Below are 24561 nucleotides of genomic sequence, written 5' to 3'. Positions count from 1 at the left end.
CTCAAACTGTCTGTAAAACCTCAAAACTGCATCCCCCTCTATAATGAGTCCTGGACGTTGTTTAGACCGTCTCTGCTTGTATGCAATGCAAAGTTATGTCCAGCGTTTTGGCCTGTCAGTTTAATTAGTTAGTTACAGAGACAAATTATGCATAAAAATTATATAAATGCACCCTCCCCATCCTAGACTGACATTTTATATAGTTGATAGAGACAAATATGACGCAGGGCAACAACTTACTGTGTGACATAGCCAATAGAATGCAGTTACTGTATATGCCCCTAAAATTCAAGACGTTGGGGCAAAATGCCCCTGTATGAGTTTGTATCTCATATACAAGTTTGTATATTTTGTATAGTTTGTATATTTATATTATATAATAGAGATAAGCAATATCACATTGAACAACGAAAGCAGTTGTTCTGAATAGCACGAGTACAAATGTGATCCTTATTTTATCCAACAGTTCAATAAATTCGAAGTTAATATTGTGTTATATTTTAGACAAAAAATAGGCAACAATAATTATTGGGGTGTTACATTATAAAGACATTTTGGCAAAATTATTAAATATTTATTTTGGAAAATGGGGTGGGGGTTCATTACATTTATCTCACGTAAATATATACTCACTCTGGGTATTTCAGTTTTTATAATGGGGTAATTTTTTTTTGCACACAACGCAAGAAAGCTTGATTTTAACCTTGAATTGGATTTACAAAATAAACAAACAAATTACAAGCAAAAAAATAAATAAAATAAAAATGAAATAAAGAGTGCTTTAAGGTTTTCAAGTAGGTCTAACATTAAGTATCCTACAGAAATGTACTAAATCAAATGTTGTATTGTATAAATTAAACAAATTCATTCTTCTCGCTATTTTTTTTATTTATTTGATTAATGACATTAACATTAATGACACAGACATGGTGTCAGGTTTATTAGGCTGCTGTCACTTTAAGAGCATGGATCCAATATGCTTTTCTCAACTGTTTACGTTCACTTAATACTTGGCTACACGGGCATTTTGACACAATTTTGTGCATTTCTGACCATTTAAGCGCAGTAAGCAGCAAAAAGCACTCTGGTAGTCGCCAGCTTTATGTGAATGTGAGCTTGTATGTGCGCAAGTACTACCGAATATAACACTGACCCAATTGGGCAAGTGACAAGTCTGTCCCAGAACGCAAGCGAAAGTCTTCTATCACAGTGTGCAGCTCACTTTTACAGACACGGTGGTGATGTGAACCAGATAGAGGACACGATAGCACTGAATCACTCTCACCGTTTGTGACATTATATTACACAGAAAGTTTTCAAACTGACTGATTCTAACTGATAATCTGTGTAATTTGCTCTTTCAACCAACAAGCTAACTGAATAAATGTTTGCCCAAACTTCCCACCTTATAAACGTGGAACCAGCGGGAATGAGTAAAAATATGTGCAATACCGAGGCAAAATTCGAGCCCTGTATTAATATTAATAATGTACATCCAATACGATAGTCTTTTCTTCCCTATTGTGATCTATATCCAAGAAAATCAGCTTCTCAAACAAGAAAAAAAATTAGAGCATGACTAGATTTTCTCAATCGGGAATTGACTGGATTGTTGGATCATTGTGGTTTGCTATCGCTCTGATCTCAAATGAGTGACAGGTTGTCCCACCCTCACGCCAGTAAACACATCATCAGAGAAGAGATGTCGCTGCAAGAGGGAAGGAATTATTATTATAGATTAAATCATAAGTAAACGTCATTTAACTACCCTCAAACAACTTCCCTCTTGTAGTTAAAACGTTTAAACTTTTCTGATTCATTATTTAGACTCTGCTAAACATAATTATGGTTTTGTGGCACTAGCAACAATGTCACTCAAGCATTCATGCCAGTAAAGCATTATAGCTGAATGAGGGATCTTCACTCACTGGGGGAATGCTGCAAAGAGAGCTGCAGGCAGAGAGAAAGAGATTGAAAAAGAGAGACCGAATGATGGAGATTGATGAATTGAGTGCAAATGATTGTCAGTTGTCACCATAGACACAGACCCCGATGGACTAATCGTACAGCATATGGCAATGGCATGAACACACCTACACTGGTACACACACACTTACTTTAGTCCTGTTATGTTGTCTATGATAAGTAAACTCACAGACGTCAGACGGATGGTTATTATCTGTCGCTCTCTCAGTGTGCTGTCATTCCTTGTGTATGTCGGGACAATGACAATAAGCTCCAGGATTCAACTAATGACCACGACTCATGTAAGAAAAAGACAAGAATACACATCTCAGCATGACACGTCTGAGCATGTCTAAATCTTTACTTGACCTTGTGTGTTTAACTCACAGAGCAACTTCAAACTTTCCTCTCCGTTCACCGTTACTGTTGCTAGATCTGTTCAAATAAGCTCATTAACTGGATAAAAATTACCATCCATTTTTCTGTATTTAAAAAAAAAGTAATAAACAAAATAAAAACAATCACCAACTCAGATGCTAGAAAAAATAACCTGATTAAAAACAATCTAATTAAATTAAAAGTACAGACATTTACCTTTGAGTACATCTTTTCTTATTACTATAATTACGTTCATTAACAAACATTGTTACATCCTGCACAATTTCATGATTTAAATAAGGAAATAAATACATAGCGTGCATCATCTCAGGGTTCACTGGATCACTATTATAAGTGCCTCAGGAAATTTTTTTTTTTAAATAACGTGTAAAACGATGCAGACACACACGACTTCCTTTTGCATGTGTGATTAGCATGTCAGGCTCAGGCTATATGGCGAATGACAACAGTTGCGAAGTTAAAAGGTTAGAGGTTAAATCTGTCCTTAAGGCATTAAGACCTGTAGATCGTTTGCTTTGTTCTTAATGTCTCAATGTTGCATATTCTTCTTGGTTCGGTTTGAATTTTATAAGGCAAAATTTCAAAGTGTACCAAAATGCTTTTGCGCAAGTCACATGTGAGCAAAACTGACTAACTATTTTAATAAAGCCTCCCTGTTGTGTGTGTGTGAGCTATTACAAAAAAAAACAAAAAACTAACAAAATTATTTAAAAAAAAAATAAAATATTAGATACTAATAAATTATCAGTATGGCGGTATACAGTATATGGCAGTTTTCCCCATGGTATTAGAAATGGTATCGAATATTGACATTTTTCAAGGTATCGTATCAAAGTTGTAAATTCCACTATTGTGACAACAGTAGCAATTAGTTATCAAGATTGTATGGTAATTGGCCAGTTTAAAGTATATTTGCAGACCATACTGGATTTGTGCTAGGAAAGACCAAGCATGAAGCTGCTATATTTGCCAGCTTGGACACTGGGTTGCAGTTATAACTTCCCGGTCTGATGCTATGAATAGCATGAACTTAAAATGGCCAGCAAGACAAACATTTTTAAAAAGTAGTACATAAACCTAATAAGCTATAAACATGAAAACTGTAACTGAATTATTATGGTGGAGTTTTGTAACCTGAGCTGAAAAAAAATAATCATTAAATTGTGTTCTCAGTGGCTACTTTCTCTAATCCCATTCTCCCCATCTCTCTTTCCTTCACTCACTATGTCTTTCGCTCTCTCACTCTATTGATATCAGGACCACAAGGTGATGATCCGTTTCCAGTTCTTGCCAGACAGGAGTCTCCAGGAGGATATCCCTCTCATTACACACGCACTGCAGATCCAGACACACAACCCTCGACATCACTAGAGCTCCCCCAGGAGAACCTGATGAAAAAGAGGAGACGCTAACTGCTATACTGAGACAACTGAGGGAGGGGTAGCAAGGACAAAAGAAAGGGTGAGTAGAAGACAACAACGTTTAAAACATTAGCTTTTTAATGGAAAAAAGAAATATTCCTTCCATTTTTGTTAGATTTAAAAAAGGAAACATTTTAATCATGCACTGGTCACTAACTTTGTGTTTGTTTTCATGGTTTAAAAAAAGTTTCATAAAAGTTCAGACAACCCTTGAGCTAGTATATTTCAAGTCATCTGAAGTCATTCAAAATTGTGTGTGATGAACAGATCTATACCTCCAGTAAACTGAATTGCTACAAACAGAGTCATTAAATTGAACCAGAGACCCTGAACGGTAAGATTTATGATCGAATCACTGGATCGGACATAATAATAATGAATAATTATTTGTTACATTTACTCTGCACTCAAAGTGTACTACATACAGTAGGGGGGAATCTCCTCAACCACCAGTAATGTGCAGCATCCATCGGGATGATGCGGCGGCAGCCATATTGCATCAGAACGCCGAACGCATACTGGCTTTATTGGTGAAAACACCTGATTCTGACATCTCATGTCTCTCATGAAAAGAAGTGCTAAAGTTTAAAGACTATTTAAGCTGGTGATAGTAATTGCATGAAAACTGTTGCATGACTTTCATTTTAACCCTAGAAGCGCTGATCCCCTCTGTAATTGCATGGAAAAGGTAAGAGTGATGTTGTGTTGCACAAAATTAGTTATGCATGTTTGGAAGGGTATGAGGATAAGTAAAGGATGACACAATATTCACTTTTAGGGCAACTATCCCTCTAAAAGGATAGCATAATAATAAAATGGGTTGAGAGGGTACTTGATAGATGGATAGACAATGAAATGACTGGAGTGGATGAAAAAGACCTGAGAGAGAGAGAGAGAGAGAGAGAGTGAGAGAGGCAGTCGAAGAGCGCAAACAGAATTGTCCTCATCGTTCAGTTCTTGGCAGAACATTCCCTCAGGTTACGAGAGGGCCAGAAAAGAGAGGGAAACAAAACCTCACAGACACTAAAGCTAATATAATGTTTTGCTTCCTTTTGTTTTTATTGTCTGGCATTTTTCCCTTCCCCCTTGTCTTTTCCTACTATGAACAGGAGCTGCACGTTTGACAGACATTGATTTTTGGAAGAACAGACAGATGAGACCCACTGTAGGAATGCAGCCAGGAAAGAGAGAGGAAAGGGATACGGGACAGAGACGATTTCATTTGGTGAAAGCAAGACGGATCATCCAGAAGTGGAGGATCGTTAATGCTAGGCACCAGCGTGTAAACACAAGGACAAGGAATAGGTCAATACTGAGGTGAAAGGTCAAACAAGGTCCCCTCTGATTATTCTTAAGAGACTATAAAGGGCATTTTGGACTTCAAAATCCATGCGTCAGCTAGAAAAGGGTCTTCAGGGCCAAGAACCTTTAGAGGATAGAGACTACACAAACTGGATTGTAGTCAGGCCTATAGCATGTAGTATCACATTCATAAATATTAGATATGATGCTAACCAATGATTATTTTAAATTTTACGATGAATTTATGACTTTGTACATCAATATTACATGTAGGGATGCACCGATATGAAAATTTTGTCCGATACCGATAACCGATAATTCTTTATATTTGAAAGCCGATAACCGATATATCGGCCGATAAACTTAAATCCAAATTTGTATGTAATTTTGAGAGCCTGATTCCAAAAACAAAAGTCTAAATCCATGTCCCAAGCGCACAATTATAATGATGTTCTCGTTATAGTGTTGTATAGCCGATATAACAGATTTGCGCTGCACATGTTGTACCAAACTGTATTTTCATTTTTTAAAGATATTTCAAAAAATTCAAAAACACAAACAGTGCTCAACAAGTGTCTCAGCTGAAGGGAATAATACATCGGCTTTAATATATCGGCCAAATTTTCTTACTAGGCCGATAACGATAACATTAAAAATGAACATATATCGGCCGATACCGATATGCTGGCCGATATATCGTGCATCCCTAATTACATGTACATTTGAATGTGGGAGGGACAATGAAACATTTAGCAGAAATCTAGCTTTTTAACTGCAGCTTTGATTGAAGTTAAAAAAATACTGTATTTTTGTGCTGCCTTGCCGCAGCACAATTTTTTCACGCTGATAGGCAGCCTGGACACCATAAAAGGGACCTTAGCAAAAAATAAAAAACATACAGATTTCACAGGCTCACAAGAAATGTATCTCGTGCACATGAATTTCTCGTGCGCACTGTACCTTAAAGCATAAAAAATTTGAAGGAAAAAAAAAACTGTAAATCTGGAGTCATATCATAAACACATTTATGTCTGATAAAGTGACCCGCATAAGTCAGACACACACGAACATTCTATGTGTAAACAATAATACGGAAAAATAATTGTTGTGTTATCAAGTGCTAATTTTATCGGTTTATTTTCTCTACTTGTGATGTTAACCAACCAGGATAGGGGCCAAACATTTTTTAAAACAGCCATTTCATTCAGCTGCTTGCAGTAATTCAACACATAATGTGAAGCCAAAAGCTTCACGTTATGTGTTGAATTACTGCAAGCAGCTGAATATTGTCCAAGTTTCTCATCTAAAGATCCGTTTAACCTCTACTCAAGTCCACCACTTACTTTCAGAACTAAAATTAAAATTCAACTCTATACAACTGAGCTTGACTTACCTGACAGCGACTGTCATCTTAGGATCGATTGGTCATATGGCAATTCTCCATTAGCCCCTTCCTCTGATCTGCAAACACCTGACCTGACACACAAAGAGCACAAATGTACCATTTCGGTTTATATTCAATTGTCTTTTTTATTTTTTTACACAAAAGTAGAGCAAGCACCTTACAGCTGTGGAGAAATCACAGTAATGAGTCCATCTGGATAGCAGACACAAGCCTGCAGGGTGAACAAGGACTGTGAAGTGTGTGCAAAAACACACACGATCAAGCGTGTATACACAAACTACAGCTATCAAACACTCATAGGTCTGCTTGAGAGCACACACTCAAGTTACATCAATCACAAACACGTCTATAATAGTCCTGACAAACAAATGTCAGAGCAGACAGCAGCATGGTCAGGTTACTCATCCATCAGACAAATAATGCACTGCTTCACAGATCAGATACCTGAACGAAAAACCTTCAACGGTTCTTGAAACTGGAAAACTACAGCATTTGAGGTTTCTGTTGGATTCCTGATATTAAAAGAGGTTTGATCCACATTTTGGTGCACGTATCACAGATTTCGAGATAAAATGTACAGAATTTGAAAGCTATATATATATATATATATATATATATATATATATAATTACTGAATTATATGAATTATAAAATTATACACACTTATATATATATATATATATATATATATACACACGTTTGTGTGTGTGTGTCTGTGTGTATTTGTATGTATGTGTGTATGTATGTGTGTACAATTTTATAATTTATACAAGTTAGTAAATAATTTATATATTCAAATTTTATTTCAATGTGCTAGAAAAAAAGGAATGCAGTTTTTTTTTTTTTTTTTTTTTAAAAAAACCTCCACAGCCGGGTTATTTAATGAAAAGAACGGCAAACTCTGCAGGGTAAGAATTAACCAGAGAAAGATGTTTAGTTTAATAACAGATTGATACAACAGAAGAAAAAAAAAAGAAGTGACATGCATATGAAATGTAATTTTAACTGACTGAGCTCTGTACAAGCAGATCATCCAAGACACAAACCCGTCTTCACATTGACCCAGAGGGAACTGAAACAGTTTTGCATAAGAAAGCAGAGCCACATCTCCCATGTGGCATTGACAGAGCGCCATCTGCTGGTGACAGCAAACAAACTATGACCTCCATCAGTCACAGCCAGGTCCCATCTGCCACTGATTGATTAACGATCGACTGGTAAAATATATATATATATATATATATTACGAAGACTGATCAGTTGATTACATTTGTTTAATTTAATGTATCCAAGCATTTTTTTCCATTAATTTATTTTGAAATAATAATAGATTATAAAATAGATTACTTCTAGTAGTAGGGTGCATCAACAGGATATAATACCGTAAATACCGCATTATCCTTAAAACAAGTTCTTGAGAGTTTACTGCCTTCTGAGTTACCTGGCCTGACCCATGCAGGTCAGGTGTGCTGACAAGTGAATTAATCCACTCAAAAACACTATTCTCCGTCCTCGCTGGGTCTCATTCACTGATAATTGTGTGTGTGTGTGTGTGTGTGTGTGTGTGTGTGTGTGTGTGTGTGTGTGTGTGTGTGTGTGTGTGTGTGTGTGTGTGTGTGTGTGTGTGTGTGTGTAATATGTCTTCGTTTTCAATGTCTAATAAATGGATTTGAATGAGACAGCGCGTGCCCGCCGCTTTACTTGGCAAAACATATCACTTAGCCTAGGCCTCGAGCTCCGACTGATTTTTTCTGGAACTGCTAAGGAGTTAACTGTACTAAATGTAGTGAGAATTACCTGGGTAAATGGTTAATGTTACGCAGTCTTTGTCTGGAATAAGGTCGGGTTGTTTGCTGGTGGTTTGATAATTCTATGCCTTTTTCACACACACATTCAGAAACAGCCGGTTGGTAGCTATAGGCGGAGCTAAGAGATGGGCGGTCCGACGTTTGACGCTTCACAATTCAATTTTCGGACCATATACAATGCAAATGCAAAAATGAAAACCAGACGTTTCTTGTTTTTCCAGTTACATTATCAATGGATAGTTGCCTTTCTCTCCCTTTTTTCAATTTGACTTGTGCTTAATTGTGACTTAAGAAACAAACATTTGAATAGGCTAAATGAAATCTAACTGATTTTCTCATTTATGTCTTGTAATTTTTATATATATAAAAATCTTGTTTTTGGCGAAGTGATCTATAATGCGGTCAATATTTGTCTGGAATTACTTTAGCTTTGCGTTTCGACAAAAAATAATTGCACAACTTAAAACCACTGTCTGCTTAAAACATCCGTCAACCAATCAGATTAAAGCATTCAACAGCTGTGCAGTGTTAATGTATGTCCAAATAGACAGGTAAAATAGTCTACATTATTTATTATAATATTTATCAACAATTATACATTTCATGATTTAAATGATCAATTACATTTTTTTATTATTTTTAGTATTTATTTTGTTAAGAATATTATTTCATAATATCGTATTGATTACAAAACTTGTCACCTTGTCTTTTTCCATCTTGCTTGAACAGAAAAGGAAAAGAAAACTGCCCTTCCTTCAGTGAAATCCAATTAGTCGTTGCATCGAGACACATGTTAAAACTAGGTGTAAACAGAAATCTATTTTGGCTGACATCAAGACAGATGTTAATACCAGGTGTAAACAGGGCCCCCGTCTGCCTCTCACTGTCCCTGTTTTTGCTTCCATTCTCTCACTATCCCTGTCTGGCTCTGTTCTCACACCATCTCTGGGGAGGCCATGTATGTGTGGTTTTGATATGAGAACTTATTTCCCTAGTTCCGTTCAGCACAGGGAGACACATCCTCCCTAATATGTACTGTGTGTTATCCTCCACGGACCCCTGGTAGGCCTCCGTGGTAATTTCCATAGTGAATTCATCAAACACGAACAGAGAACAGAAAAGGATAAAGTAAATCCATTAGCCAGATATGATAACAAATTCATCTTCTCTGAAAGCGAAGGAAATTCTCATTAAAGTTCAGGTGTGTTGTTATTGTGGCTCAATGCTGTACACTACTGGTTAAAAGTTTGGGATAATTAAGATTTCATTCCTGTACAGAAACATATTCATGTTTTTAACAGAGGTCTCTTATGGTCTGCAAGTTTGCAGTGTTTGATCAAAATTACAGTTAAAAACAGTAATATGGTGTAATATTATTACAATTTAAAGTCACTGAGATGTCTTTTATGAAATAGTTATTATAAACGATTTATGTATGCACATAAAAAAAAAATCATGTACTCTCATGATCTTTAAGCAAAATAACTTCCCCCACCCTCTTGAAACAACATCTCTTCTCTGATGATGCATTTTTCGACGTGAGGACGGGACAACCTGTCACTCACATGAGATCACAGCAATGGAAAATCACAACAATCCAATCAATTCCAAAGGACAAAATCAAGTTCTGCCTTACTTTTTTGTGTGTTCGAGGTGTCGTTTTTTTCACGTTATGCCTGAACGTGGTGTGGGCAGGACTCGAAGATGAAGATTAAAATGAACAAACTTTATTAGCAGAAATATAACCATGCCCAACTTAAACATAAACAAGAACTGATAAAGGAGCATTGACACAAGGGAACCTATATACACTGACAAACAGGGAGAACTAATTAGACCACAGCTGAACAGAATGACTAATCAAAATCTGTAACCATAGTAACTATCTGTAATTTATTTTTTAGGTTAGCTTTTACTTGATTTTTTATATACTTTTCTCCAGTGTGTGTTATAATCATTTGTTTGTTCTATTATGTAAAGCATCATGAGAAGCTGTTTTAAAGGTGATATATAAAATTAAGTTATCACTACCCTATCTCACGACCAATTCGTACGAATTCGTACGAGTGATTAAAAAGTGGCTAATTCGCACTAATTCGTACGACCTCACTCGTACGAATTCATACGATTTGTCTAAACCCACGTGATGGGTCGGGGTCAGGGGTAGGTCATTCGTACGAATTCATACGAATTGGCCAATGTACGATTTAGCAAAATCATACTAATTTCTACGAGTGAGGTCGTATGAATTGTTACGAATTAGCCACCTATTATGTGGAGAGACGAAGCACAGCGAATAGGTCTTAAGTCTGCGGCACAGACAGGGTGACAGCTGACCGAGGCGGAACTGGAGGGATGAGGGAGCCCGGTGAAGCCGTATGGCCGAGGGTCTCTGGTGGAGCCAAGGGTGGGAGGAGCCAAATCAAAGGCTTCTTTGTCAAACTCTCCATCTGTGTAATATCCGTGGTGCAGGGTGATGGTGGGCTGATCTCTGATGCTGCATGAATAATCTTTCATCTTGGAGTAGACGCTCTCCAGACATCTAAGGATGGCCTCCCTCCATGTGTATCCTTCAATGTTCGGGAGGTCTAATGGGTGGTGGTAGTGGGCTCCTTTCCAAAATACTTATTTTAGTGTTTTTATCACCATAATTGGTATAGTGGCTTGAAAGTTGACTGAAAAGCCACGGCTAATCTATTAGACAAAGCCCTACTCGGGCTTGCGCAGGGAATTTATGCGTATTCCGTGTAGCGGTCGGTTCTTCTGTCACGTTATTGCTGAGCGTGGTGTAGGCAGGATTTGAAAACGAAGATTAAAATGATGACTTTATTATCAGAAAGATAACTCAAAATGATTTATTTACCCCCAACTCTCTTTGCAGAACACACAATCCTTGTTCCCTCGTGTCCCTAACCATTTCCTCCTGCATAATCTTTTTTTTTTCTCTCCTTTTCGCTTCATATCAGTGCACAGACAATTTGGATCCAATCTTCTTGCAGGCTATCATTTTTTTAATGACAATTTTAGTCTCGCGTGAGAACTCCGGTCTCATACACACGTGATCTTGTGTTATTTCCTTATCACTTCTCGCGTGTGTTTGGTTGTGAAATGTTTGCGGATCAGCTGCAACTGAATGTTACCCCAGACGTGCACAGTGACCCGACTACTTTGAAAATCGTGCAGTGTGAACTCGGCATGAGTTCTAATGTATTAGAAAGCTCCATCCTCACTTATAAATTATAACTACTATAATAACATAAATATATTATGATATACTGCATGAGCTGCACAATTCTGAATATATGTATGCATCTTACCAACATAAAATAAAATCGAACTCGATTCCAAACAAAGTCCAGATATTTTCTGAAGCATCACATCATTTAGCGAAGAATTGAATCTGTATTGAATTGTTGTTAAACACTCTAAAAAATGCTGGGTTGTTTTAACCCAATTTTGGGTAAAATATGGACAAACCCAGCCATTGGGTAAAAAATGTAATTTAAAAATGTAACCCAATGGCTGGGTTTGTCCATATTTTACCCAAAATTGGGTTAAAATAACCCAGCATTTTTTAGAGTGAAGCAATTATTTAAATATTGTGAACACTTAGTGAGTAATGACATCTGACTGTAAACCCAAGCTGAAAGAATAGCACAAATACTTACCGTTTCTGAAGTTTATGAAATTATAGTGCATGTAAAAATTCCATTACACACTCCATTATGCAAATAGTGCTTCAGTAAATATGATTCAGTAATGTGCCGTTAATCTCTTTTATGCATGCCCATGAAGCAAATTACCAAACATTAATAGCACCAATTCAAGATTCACAACATGTGACCCCTCTCTCTTTTTCTGTCACAGTTTTTTCTCCCTCGCTCTCTGTCTTTCTCAGTGAATTGTGTTATTGTCTGAGGTTATGAATACAGATTCTTGCAGAGAGGTCACAGTTTCTCACAGACCAATGTAATTTCATCTAGCAACGATTCTTCCAGCAATAATGTGCATGAATAATGCATATGCTACCTGTGTAAGCTAGTTGTAGGGCGATATTAATGTGTGCTAATGGCTGCTTGTGGCATTTACGGAGATGCTGCATCTTTGACATCCTTAAGTCTGGTGTGATGGTGACACTTTTTATAGGAATTCAAAATAATAGTTTCATTTGATATTTTGAAAATTTTTGCATAGGCTTGCCACGATATATGATCTTGACTCAGACATAGCGATAACGGTTTGAAATTTTATAATATCAACAGTTCTATTTTAATTTGATCATTTGAACAAATACAATTTCTAATAGCCTAAATTTCAAAATTTTCTAATATTTAATGGAAAAATCCAGAAAAAAAAAAAACTGACTTTGAATAACCATGACAGGTAAGTGCACTCTCAGAAAAAAAAAAAAAAAAAGGTACAAAAGCTGTCACTGGGGCTGTATCTTTTCAAAAGGTACACTTTTGTACCCAAAGGCTGCATATTGGTACCTTAGTGGTACATTAGCACCTAAAAAGGACATATTAGCTCATGAAATTAACATATAGCACCTAAAATATACATATTGACACTTAAAATGTACATATTAGTACCTCATATTACCACCTAAAATGGACATATTAGCTCATAAAATTTACATATTAGCTCCTTAAATGGATATATTACCACCTTAAATGTACATATTAGCACCTAAAATGTACATATTAACACTTAACATGTTCATATTAACACTTAAAATGTACATATTAGCACCCAAAATGTACATATTAACACCTAAAATGTACTTATTAGCTCATGAAATTGACAAAAGTTTACCTTTTGGAAAGGTACAGCCCCAGTGACAACTTTTGTACCTTTTTTCTCTGAGAGTGTGGGTTACACACATCCTAGAGTGTAATAATAGAGTGAATCAAACACTGCTAAGGTAGGCAATCCATATGTAGCCACATTTAAAAGCCACATTTGAAATCAAATTTCCTTGCATTATCATGTACATGATCTTGCGCAATAAAATACACGTGCTAGGCTAGGCTAGACCAAAGCTCCAACCGACGGTATTACCGGTCAGTTTGAACATGGATACCACACTGGTGTGAAAATTACATCGTAATATGTCTAGTTAATATCCATGTAAAATAATACGTTCTTGTAACTTTACACAAAGAGTGTGCTTATCAGTAGAGCAACTGAGATGCAACATGCTTTACCATTTCCCTACATCGTCTCCGTTGTGTGAGAAACCAAAGGGTGTTAACAGAACACAGATACTCACCACCCACAGATATAAAAACAAATATTCTCTCACACCCTATTAATTTGTATTCCCCACACTAGAAGTGTTAATTAATTAGAATGACATGACTACAGAATTTACTTGTTGATTTAATTAAGCAATGTTGTGAAAGTATTGGCTATGGTTTATGGCAGCTGTCTGGACATCATTCTAGAAACAAAATCATTCACACTGACTGAATCCACAATATCTTTTTCTTTTTTTGTTTGAAAAGATAAAGATACAAGTAGGAAGGTAGGACAAGTAGACCTGGCCGTTGCCTTTGAAATAGTGAATCTGGGGTGCTTCATGGTTCAGTGTTGGGCCCACTAAGATTGTGTTTTTAAATTAATATTGTGAAATATTATCTGACGCTTTTAACATTTCGTCTACATCCAACGCACATGGCACCCTTTAGCGTCAAAATGAGACGCAGATATGTATAGACATCATATAGACGCCCTATCGACCGCTACTGCCTATTGGCACGGACGAGACGTGGGGCCGCCATCTTAAACCGGTCACCCGCTCTGCTCAGTGTAATCTGTTTTGCAGGTGATATGAGCTGTCAGCGCATTAAATTAATCATATCTCACTGAATACCGAACTAATTTTCACGCAGGGTTTTTTTTTTGCTGCAAATGGCCTACATGTAGCTATGATACAGGACACATGGGATATTATTCACAAAATACAATCAATAGTTTGGTAATGTTAAATGTTAAATCTTACTTGTGAAAAGTCATTCCCGAGCGATAGTCTGCTGATTTGAGCAGGAATATGCTGCACAGTGTTCTGGCATCGACTGCTCCTATGCAAAACAAAAGGAATACGACCAGTTCAAGATGGTGGCAGGATTTCTCAGTGCCCAGTAACATCTAGTGATATCTATGTATGGGCCAGAAGGCGCCTCCTAGTGGTCTAACCCTACCCCAGAACTAAACCTACCCATAACCGAACAAACCTCTGTGGGGCGTGTTACAGTATATTGACGCTAAAGGGTGCCATGTGCGTTGGATTTAGACAACATTTCAAAAGCGTCACTATATGACGCCCTATGATGACAACGCACTGAAAACTGCTTTCTATTTTAACATATTTTAACATATTTCAATATACAGTATTTTATATTATATAAAGTGATTTTTGAAATTTCTATTCCTCAAAGAATGCAGGAAAAACAGCATTTCCACAGTTTCCACAAAAATATAAAACAGCAAAAACTCTTTTTAACATTCATAATAATAAGAATTCTTTCTTGAGCACCAAATTTGAATTTTGAATGACCATGAGAATACTCATGCTGAAAATTCAGCTTTGCCATCACAGGAATAAATTACATTTTCAAAATATATTCATAGAAAGCAGTTATTGTAAATGGTAATCTTTCACAATATTACTGGTTTTACTGTATTTTGATCAATTACATGCAGCCTTGGTGGGAATAAGAGACTTGTAGAGTCAACATGGCTTAAGTGACAGTACAGTTCAATTCTGTAATCAGCTTTACCTGAGGGTTACTCAGCAGGAAAACAGGAACCTCACACCTCAGGTGACCCTCAGCAGAGAGGACGCGAATCAAATTGACCCTGAGGTGAATTAACACCTCCGCTGCATACAGGAACCCAACTTAGCCTAAATGAATAGGGTGCCGCACACTGGCTGCTGTATCCATTCCTGATGATTAGTTATTGTCGGTGCTACCGACACTTTTATGCAAAGCAATTTACTAATTGTGAGGAGCATGTAGAGGTTAACTGCCCTGCACTTACAATCTTCACGTTTAAAGCGTGGTTTATGGACAAAAAGGTATAAGGCACGAGAACGTTCAATGTCGTACAGTCAAAGCTGTTTTCACCACGTTAGATTTCTGTATTCAAAGTCCAGAGTGCCAACTATTTAGACCATACAATTACACTAACATGCATAGAGGTGATTGTGTGGAGCCTGCTCCCCACTTGCTGCAAAGAATAATAAAGTAAAATCAATGTTGAGCGCGCGCGCGTGTGTGTGTGTGTGGATAATGGCCACTCTATGCCTTGGTCAGGCCAGCGTGATTCCACACTGCATCACATCGACTGGCTGCACTCCAGATTACTAATCCTGAACAGCTGCCTGCTGTTAAATTATACACACCGACAGGTGTTAACCACACATACACGCAAAACACAAGCACACATATTTATAAACATGCATACATATATCATACATAAACCCACACATGCGCTAGAATATTATATATATTGATCATGTATGAAAGGTCCAGTTGTCCGTGTCATGGGGGGCATATGAGCTAATTACTCAGGGTTATAGCTAATTATTAGTTATTGTTGGGTAACCAGGGCAGAATTACACCCTTTCTGGGTTTGCAAAAACAACAAAATGAGGCTTGACACATCATGCATATAATCAAAATGTTATTTCTAGATCAAATGTGCATTTTAAGTACTTAGATTTTTATGGACAAACAGGATTTGATAGCATTCCTGTTGGACATGTCACAAAACATTTTTCTTTTATTTTTTTGAGACTACAATACCCGCTCTGCTCAAAAGGGGGAGCTCTTAGTAAAAGCAGCTGTGACAGAGGTCCATGAAAAGAGATGCATTTTTGTTATAAGACTCACTCACTGGTTAGATTCTGCAGGGAGTCGATCGATTCGGTCTGGTTCATTTCCAACAAGTTCCAAGGCTAACACTAAAAGATGCTTTCATAATGAAATCTTACGAATGCAGATTTGTCAAAGGGTAAACATAATTGCATCTGAGACCAATTGATTTACTACAGGATAAATACTGAAAGAAAAACAGACAGCATAAAAAGAGATATTTCCAAATTTTTTAATGCAACATTATTGTAAAATCGTAACAGTAAGGTCTGCTGACAAAGAGAAAAAAATCCTTATAAGGTCCCAAGAAGAATTTCACAGTCACTCATGGATAGACCATGGAAAGAGAACCATTCTAGTCAAAGTATTTTGGTGTTTACAATAATGATAACAGACAATCAGACCACCAACAATAGTTTGTATACAATGTGAAATCTGTATCGATTAAAACATTCTTACACACACACACACACACACACACACACACGCATACACACACATTTGCAAATATACAAACAAATCTTGGTTTAATTTTAGGTACATGCAGTGAAATACTGTATAAAAATAGACATTTGAATTGCTTTCTGTACAAACACATATATACACATATATAAATATGTAGTAAAAAACAACATAAAAGGCATTTACAGTCACATTGTGTTCACTTTTGTACAAAAAGACCAAAAAGTCATACCAAGTAAACAATATTAACCGAAAAGCTTTCACATGCGACTCGATCAAGGCTACAGCGCAGAACTCTCTCCCTTTCTCCTCCTTTAAATGATTAGTTCACTCTACGAAAAATAGAGCGAACGAAAAAGAATGAGATAGGGAAATGTTCTTTATCAGATTGTTGCTTAGCTCTGGCGGACGTCCTGAAGCAATTTGTTGATTTCGGCAACCAGTTCGCTAGCGTCGACAACTTCGTGTCTCGTGTCGTTGCGTTTTCCCTGCCGCTGGCTGAGCACGCTCTCCAAGTCGTCCTCTTCGTAGTTCTCGGGAATCTCTTCCATCGCCGGCAGCCATTTTAAATGTGCCTGCGATGCCGCGTGATTGGTCGGGCCATGTCCGCTAGTCATGGCACCACCGGGATTCTGAAAGTGAGTATTGGCCGCCCACACAGCCACACCCTGTGGGTAAGAGGGACCGGTAGATGACGCTTTACCCGGCAGGAAGCCCTTTCTGATCTCCGTGCCAACGGAGGAAGGGTTCGGGCCGGCGCATTCGTCCATCTCTCTGACCTCAGCGTAAGAAGGTGGCAGGAGACGTTGGAAGACGTTGTTCATTTCTGACAGCAGAGAGCTCCCGCATTCTTCATCGTTGTCCTTTCCGAAGGTAGAAAAGCTCTTCTTAGCTGAGTCGACGGACTGCTGGTCCTCTTCGAGGACCTGAGGCCTGCTCTCTTCTCCGGGGATGTACATGTTCACACGGTAATCCGAGGACGCCTGGCATGGCATCCAGCACTGGTCAGAGTGACCCAACACACGGCACTCCTTTGTACACAATCTCATGACTGCTGAGAGAAAGACAGAGAGACATTTATCAGTGGGTTTTTAGAAGCTAAATCAATCCGACCCGGATTTTAAAACATTATCCCGTTTCACAGACCATACTTAAGCCTAGTCCCAGACTAAAATGCATGTTTGAACTGTTTTAAAGGGTTAGTTCACCCAAAAATGAAAATTCTGTCAGTATTTACTCACCCTCATGTTGTTCCAAACCTCTATGTGTTTAGTTGTTTTGCTGAACGCAAAGGAAGATATTTGGAAGAATGTTTTAATCAAACAGATCTCATTCCCCATTGACTACCATAGGAAAAAATACATACTATGGTAGTCAATGGGGAATGAGATCTGTTTGATTAAAACATTCTTCCAAATATCTTCCTTTGTGTTCAGAAGAACAAATAAACACATAGAGGTTTGGAACAACATGAGGGTGAGTAAACACTGACAGAATTTTCATTTATGGATGAACTAACCATCTTAAAATATGTCAGTGTCATTGTTTTGTCTCTAGGTGCACAACAGTAATGTTTCTTTTTTCTAAGGAACGCTAAAAAAGATACATTTCTAAAAGTTACTTAAAGTAAAAGACCTAATCCTGGTTTAGTCGAAGCCCTGTCCGTGAAGCCAGTCATTTTTTAACACCACTGTCTAATTTGCATCTTTTTTAAATTACTAGATATTTTAGAAGAAACATGAGACGTAAAATAAATCTCCTGAGCTATGAAAGAGCAACATCTGAGCAATGAAATTTTCTCTGAGCTTGTGAAAAATGGCAGAAAGGAAAGTGAGGAAAACAAAGGGATGAAAGAGAATGGGAAAACGAAGAGGGATGATAAGGTAAGGAAGTTAGAGAATGGATTTCGGAGGTGGGCGGGTGGTTTATAGGGAGGGAGCTTGAGAAGCAGAGGAGATTGAGAGTTTGTCATTCTTCCATTCCAGTTTCTCTTGTAGAGGCTGACATCCTTTGTCAAGCTGGATTATTATTCATTACTTTGGCAGTGCTCCCTCGCACAAATCAGATATGACTGAATTTGAATATTAGAGACAAAGCAGCAAGGGGGAAAAATGAAGAGGACAAACTGGAATTGGGATGGAGAAAAAAGCAACTGAGCGAAAATTACAATAAACTACTTTGGTGAGGAAAGGGTGGAACTCTAATCGATGCACACAGGTTGCTTCTTTCTCTCCATAAAAGAGGAAGAGCAGGGCTGAAATAGCGGCCCTCTGGGGAGAAAAGAGAGTGTGTGTGTGTGTGTGCGGAAGGGGGGTTTAACTGCATTGTGAAAGCAATTACGGTGAATTTTCCTCAGTTCAGATTTTGAAAGCATAGGGCTGTCACTCAGAGGAGAGAATGAATACAGGGAAATAACACTCCAGTCCACGCCTCCACACACGCACATCCACATACACTGTCTTAAACTGCCGATAAAACAGATTGACATTGCAAGAGGTAGTGGTTACAAAAATAACATGATTTCAACCCTGCAGAACCACATAATTCACAGGCTTTTTCTTTAATTTTCTCCAGCATATCGAGTGTAAAAGCACAGCGCAGGTCATTTCATTTATCCCCGCGCCTGTTTACAACGTAATAAAAGTAAGTCACGGTAGACTGGGTGTTCGACTGCATCATAAATGCAATGTGCTCGATATAATCAAGCTGATGAATGTCATAATTCAGGGTGATAAAAGGTGAGAAACCAAATGAGAGACCAATCAGACTTAATTTCTCACCTGGGTGGAGACGATGGTGTCCATCGCTGTTGAAGAGGTCTCCGAAGCCGTCGCCTAGCAACCGGTCGATGGGCGAATCGCGGCCCATCTCGCAGTCGCTGTCGCCCGCATCACTGTCGCCACGCCCACTATCTTTCAGACTGAACTTATCCATGTCCTGGAGGGCGTACCTGCACACACATCCACATGAAAGGTTACAGGTTGATCATGGAGTATACTGTATAAAATATATACTATTTGCAAAAAAAAGTGAATCACCCCATTTAAAGGTGATTTGTAAGAGAAATCAAACATGTAACATGCTACATGTTTAATTATATGAAGCACTCGCAATACAAATCATCTCTATGCATTACATACAGTCTATGAACATGCATATGCAAAGCAGGCAAGCACTGGCCCCACCCATCGTTTTACCTTTGCACAGACTGTAATCTTTATTTAACCATCATTTAAACAGATCTATTTAGTGATGTCTCTTTAGCACCATGCATTTATCTCACACCCCAAAAATGGAGTAATGACCTTTATTTTGATTCACATCAGCAGAGGCATGCATGACAAAAAAGTCAAACTACCTAAAGCTAGTGTTTTCAAATCATCGACGTGACACTGAAATGCATAATTGTATGGAACAATGGTTTTAACAATATGCATGGGATAAAATGACATGATCCAAGAACAGGGCGCAGATGAGAGGAAAGAAAAAAGGCACAGAAAGCAAGCTATGACCTCATGTGAGGAGCAGTCCAATCAGGATCTGCGAACGTGGGTGACCACGGCAACAGGGAAGTTCTGTCCTATTCTACCACAAACATTTTAGAATACCTATCATCCAATCCGATCGAACCAGCAGCACACAACAGGTTGAGTATCACTACCCATCTACTCTACCATACTTTTTCGAGCACGTCATGCCCATATAAGGAGCGTGGTATTTGTTTGTTTGTTTGTTTGTTTGTAAGTTTACCTGTAGCTGCGAGAGTATTTGTTCCCTCTGAAGCTGGGCCGTGGCTGATACTGACCCTGATGGAGTATTGAGAGGAGCTGTGAGACTTGCTATAGCAAAAACAGATGACATAAATAAAAATAAATACTGATGGAACACGACACTCATTCACACACGCACACACGAATGAACAAAATGAAAAGTGTTAGTGTGAGAACAACACACAGTGACGTGAATGTTATGTGAATGAAAATATGAGTATAAACTGATGGACAGAGATTTCAAAAGCTCTTTATGAAGATAAGCATCAATTACACTGTTTCAATTGGCATTCAAAGACTTGCTTTTACCTCCACAGGGGGCGTGGCATGTGTAAGTTCCAGGGCGAAGTTCTCAGGGATGTGATTGGAGGAAATAGTGACCAAGCTGTTCAGCGAATGGCGGCTGTGTTGGCTCTGCCGGCTGCCCATGTGGGCCCGTTCTGGTCCGGGCGAGGACGTTGGCGAGCGATGGTGCGCCCGGATCGGGAGGGTCCCGTTGACCGTTGGCATCAGGGTGATGTCACCCTTGTGGATCTGCCGTGAGGGTTTTTTAGGGTGCTGTTGGTAAGTAGACTCAGCCACCCTGCAGTTGTATGAGCGAGTGTCCTTCTTTTCACGTGAGCAGCGAAGGGCAAAGTTCACCATGATGAGAAGTAGAACAGCACATATCGCCACAAGGGAGATGATGATGATCATTGACACGTCTAGAGGGCCATCTCCAGATCCTCCACCTTTTAGATGGGGGTTCATGTGGTTCTCAATGTTTTCATAAAGTGAAAGCCTCAGTAGGGCTCTTGCACTAAGGGGTTGGCCACCATGGTCCTGCACCAGGATGGTCAGCTCCACGTGATCCTGTGGAAGGTCCTGCATGCTGACATTGGTCCGAATTTCACACGTTTTAGCATCCATGGCGAAGTAACCTGCCTCGTTGCCTCCTACGACAGAGCATGAAAGGTCACCGTTGGCGCCAGCATCACGGTCTATTGCTCGGACGACAGTTACAATGTCCCCGACCTGTGCGTATTTGGATATCGGAACATCAGCCGTGTGGTTCCACAGCTGAGGCATCATGATGACCGGTCTGTTGTCATTCTCATCCAAGACGGTCAACACAACGGTCACGTTACTACGCAGGGGAGGACTTCCGGAATCCCGTGCCTGGACTAAGAACGAGATCTGACTCACGTCTTCACGATCGAAAGTACGCAGGGCATAAATGTCTCCGTTAGAGGGGTCAATGGTGACGTAAGTGGAGATGGAGCTCTCATGGATCATACTTTCAAGTATTGAGTAGCTCACTTGTCCATTCGGGCCCAGGTCTGGATCCGAGGCCTTCACAGATGACATATAAGCTCCTGGTGAGTTGTTTTCGGCCTTGGAAATCTCATACCTGCTCTTCTCAAATCTCGGCGCATTATCGTTCTCATCCTGGACCTGCACAGTGAAGCGTTTCATGGTAGATAAACTTGGAGAGCCTTTATCTTCGCCTATAACGGTCAAGCTGAACTCTGACCTCTTCTCTCTGTCCAGAGTGACATTTGTTACAATCATGTAGTTCTTCTCATATGTCTTCTGCAGCCTGAAATGACCCTGTCCGTGGAGACGGCACTCCACCTCTCCATTCAACCCAGAGTCTAGGTCATCGACCCTCACCAGAGCAACAAATGAATCTACAGGAGCTGTCTCTGATATATAAGCTATCTCCTCGTTTCCAGAGGACATTAAATTAATACTAATGTCAGGTTTGTTGTCATTCACGTCCACCACTTTGATGATGACTTTACAGTGTGCTGGCATTGAGTTGGGGCCCATGTCTTGAGCTTGAACATCTATGTCAAACGAATTTGTGCTTTCAAAGTCAACTTTCCTCATCAGTGTCAAATGACCGTTGTCAGAATTAATTTTAAAGGTCTCTAAAATCTTGGGTGACACGTGACTGCTAAAAGAATATACGATTTTCCCATTGGTCCCTTCATCTGGGTCAGTGGCATTCAGATCAATAAGCAAACTGCCTAAAAGGGAATTTTCAAGCAAATTTATCACATACGATGATTTCTCAAATACCGGATTGTTGTCGTTCGAGTCAGCTATGCTGATTTTCAGGAGCGTTGTTCCAAATTTTGGGGGAACGCCCCTGTCTGAGGCGGTGAGCTGGAGTTCATAACTCGCTCGCACCTCTCTATCTAGCTCTTTAAGCACAATGAGCTCAGCGTACTTGGCGCCATCGGTTCTAGTTAGAATGTCAATCTTAAAGAAGTCAGATGGGGTCAGAGAGTATGTGTTCAGAGAGTTCTCCCCGACGTCTGGATCGGTGGCGCTGTCAAGGGGAATGCGCGTCCCCACGACGGCGGTTTCGGAGATCTCTATGGGAATGACGGGGCGCGCGAACTGTGGCGCATTATCGTTAATGTCCAAAATCTCCACTTCGATGTGGAACAGCTGTAGGTGCTCTGTGGGGAGTGTGAGGACGTCAAATTCGATAGTGCAGTTAAGATTCTTTTCGCACAGTTTCTCGCGGTCTATTTTGGTCCTGATGCTGATTTCTCCATCCTGGTCGCGCACGGAGAGAAGAGACGCGCTGCCGCGCTGCATGGCTCTAAAGCGCAACGGAATCGAGCTCGGAAGTTTGGACAAAACATCAGCGACATCTTCTCGAAGTCTGGCGATTACTGTACCCACCTTCTGCTCTTCGTAAACTTGGTATTTCAGAGTTTTAGCCGAGACGTGTTGTGCCAAGGTTACGAGCACAGCAAGTTTGAGTAAAGTGACAACACAGAACACTGTGCCCTTGCTGGTATCCATGTTGGGTTCCGACAGGCACAGAAATAAACTCTCAGAATGATTGTCGCTTCCTTTGTTGTGCTGGCTCAATCCTTCACATGCGTTGTTATGGTCTCAAAAACATGTCCAGATGCGAAAGAAAACGTCTTGCCAAAGGGTTGCGACGTAAAAAATGGGTCTTGTCAAATAAGCAGAGTGCAGGAGTATAAAACAAGCAATGCCATTAAAACCAAAAGCGCATTTCCCTCTGTCACTAAGGAGAAATCTGTTGCGCGTATCAAGAGACTGGAAGCGCAACCTCCGTCTGGAGAGCCTGTGTGCGCGCGTATCTGTCTCCCGCTGTCTGAAGACACTCTTTGAGAGACTAACCCAAAATAGCAAAGCCTCCTTTAGAGCCACGGCTTCAGACAAAACGCTTCTCTTAAATCAAGTGCTGCCCCTTCTCTCTGCGACTGACCATTCAACACAGAGCCACTATAGATCCCAATTAAATGAAGGGGAGAAAGGAAGTGGATAACTCCGCCCTTTAGGGTCTCACTCTCCCCCTCTCTCTCTCCCTCTCCTGAACGCGCTTCAACAAAGGATGAGAGAGCAAAATTTAAGAATAACTCGAGCAGAACTTTCCCTCTGGATGAATGCCAATACAATTTATTCACTTATTATATAGGCGTCTTAAGCATCGTCGAATGTTTGTTTGGTGAATTTGTGTAGCAACAAAAAAGATTCATTTAGGTTATGACCTCATTTATGAATCTAAATGTGTTTGGTGAGACCCACTTTGTTTAAACATCTGTAACTATAATTATAATATAATAATCATAATATAAATATAACAATCCCATATTTTTCCTGCTATAAAATAGTTTAGAAAGCTTACGTATTCTAAAACTGTATGAATTTGCATAAGACAAGAAAAGTGCTGCTGTAAAAAATAAAAAGATATAATTTAGGGTTCCTGAGATCACCCCCCTGGAGAACCTATGCATTTATAAAAATAGAATGCATACATTCCCCACAAAGAACTCCAAAAACACTAATGGTAGCTTCAAGTTTCCCAAACACTCTTCAGAGGATTCTTCCAGTGTGACAATCTTATAAGAACCACTAATAGGATTGTCACACCAAATTAAAACATCAATATTAATTATTATGCACAGAGGGCAGTCTGTTGCTCTGACATATAAAGGGTTTTTGTGCTCATGGGGTCCTGTTTCACATTTTACTCCATATACATTTCTGTTGCGTCTCCTACATTCCGTTTAAAAAAAAATGACATTGAAATGCTAATTATTCAATCCATAAAAAAAAATAAATAAATAGAAAGACAACACAAAACAAACAAAACCTAGAAGCAAATATGGAACTATA

General features: G+C 39.1%; 1 protein-coding gene and 1 long non-coding RNA gene across 5 annotated transcripts; both read right to left on the bottom strand.

Annotated features, from left to right (window-relative positions):
- Window positions 1-2244: 2244 nt before the first annotated feature.
- LOC148978758 (uncharacterized) lies at window positions 2245-15595 on the bottom strand. Its single transcript, XR_016169033.1, has 4 exons — window positions 15083-15595; window positions 14305-14383; window positions 6481-6563; window positions 2245-3752 (listed from the first exon to the last, which is right to left on the bottom strand). It is a non-coding gene; the product is annotated as an uncharacterized LOC148978758 (long non-coding RNA).
- An 803-nt stretch (window positions 15596-16398) lies between these two features.
- Window positions 16399-23813, bottom strand: pcdh18a (protocadherin 18a). Of its 4 annotated transcripts, none has more exons than XM_039674972.2 (4): window positions 20722-23813; window positions 20393-20481; window positions 19423-19592; window positions 16399-17693 (listed from the first exon to the last, which is right to left on the bottom strand). In XM_039674972.2, exons 1-4 carry the CDS (start codon window positions 23212-23214, stop codon window positions 17038-17040), a joined length of 3408 nt encoding a protein of 1135 aa, XP_039530906.2. In that variant the 5' UTR covers window positions 23215-23813; the 3' UTR covers window positions 16399-17037. The 4 variants fall into 4 exon arrangements, with proteins under 4 accessions (XP_039530906.2, XP_039530908.2, XP_039530905.2 ...); XM_039674974.2 differs by having other exon boundaries at window positions 20393-20448; window positions 20722-23812; XM_039674971.2 differs by having other exon boundaries at window positions 16399-17696; window positions 20722-23811.
- Window positions 23814-24561: the final 748 nt, after the last annotated feature.

The sequence above is a fragment of the Pimephales promelas genome, chromosome 6, assembly GCF_988280905.1.
Source record: "Pimephales promelas chromosome 6, fPimPro1.hap1.1, whole genome shotgun sequence".
Classification (NCBI taxonomy): Eukaryota; Metazoa; Chordata; class Actinopteri; order Cypriniformes; family Leuciscidae; genus Pimephales; species Pimephales promelas.
The sequence above is the reverse complement of the archived record's forward strand: the minus strand, read 5'-3'. Positions and strand labels throughout refer to the sequence as shown.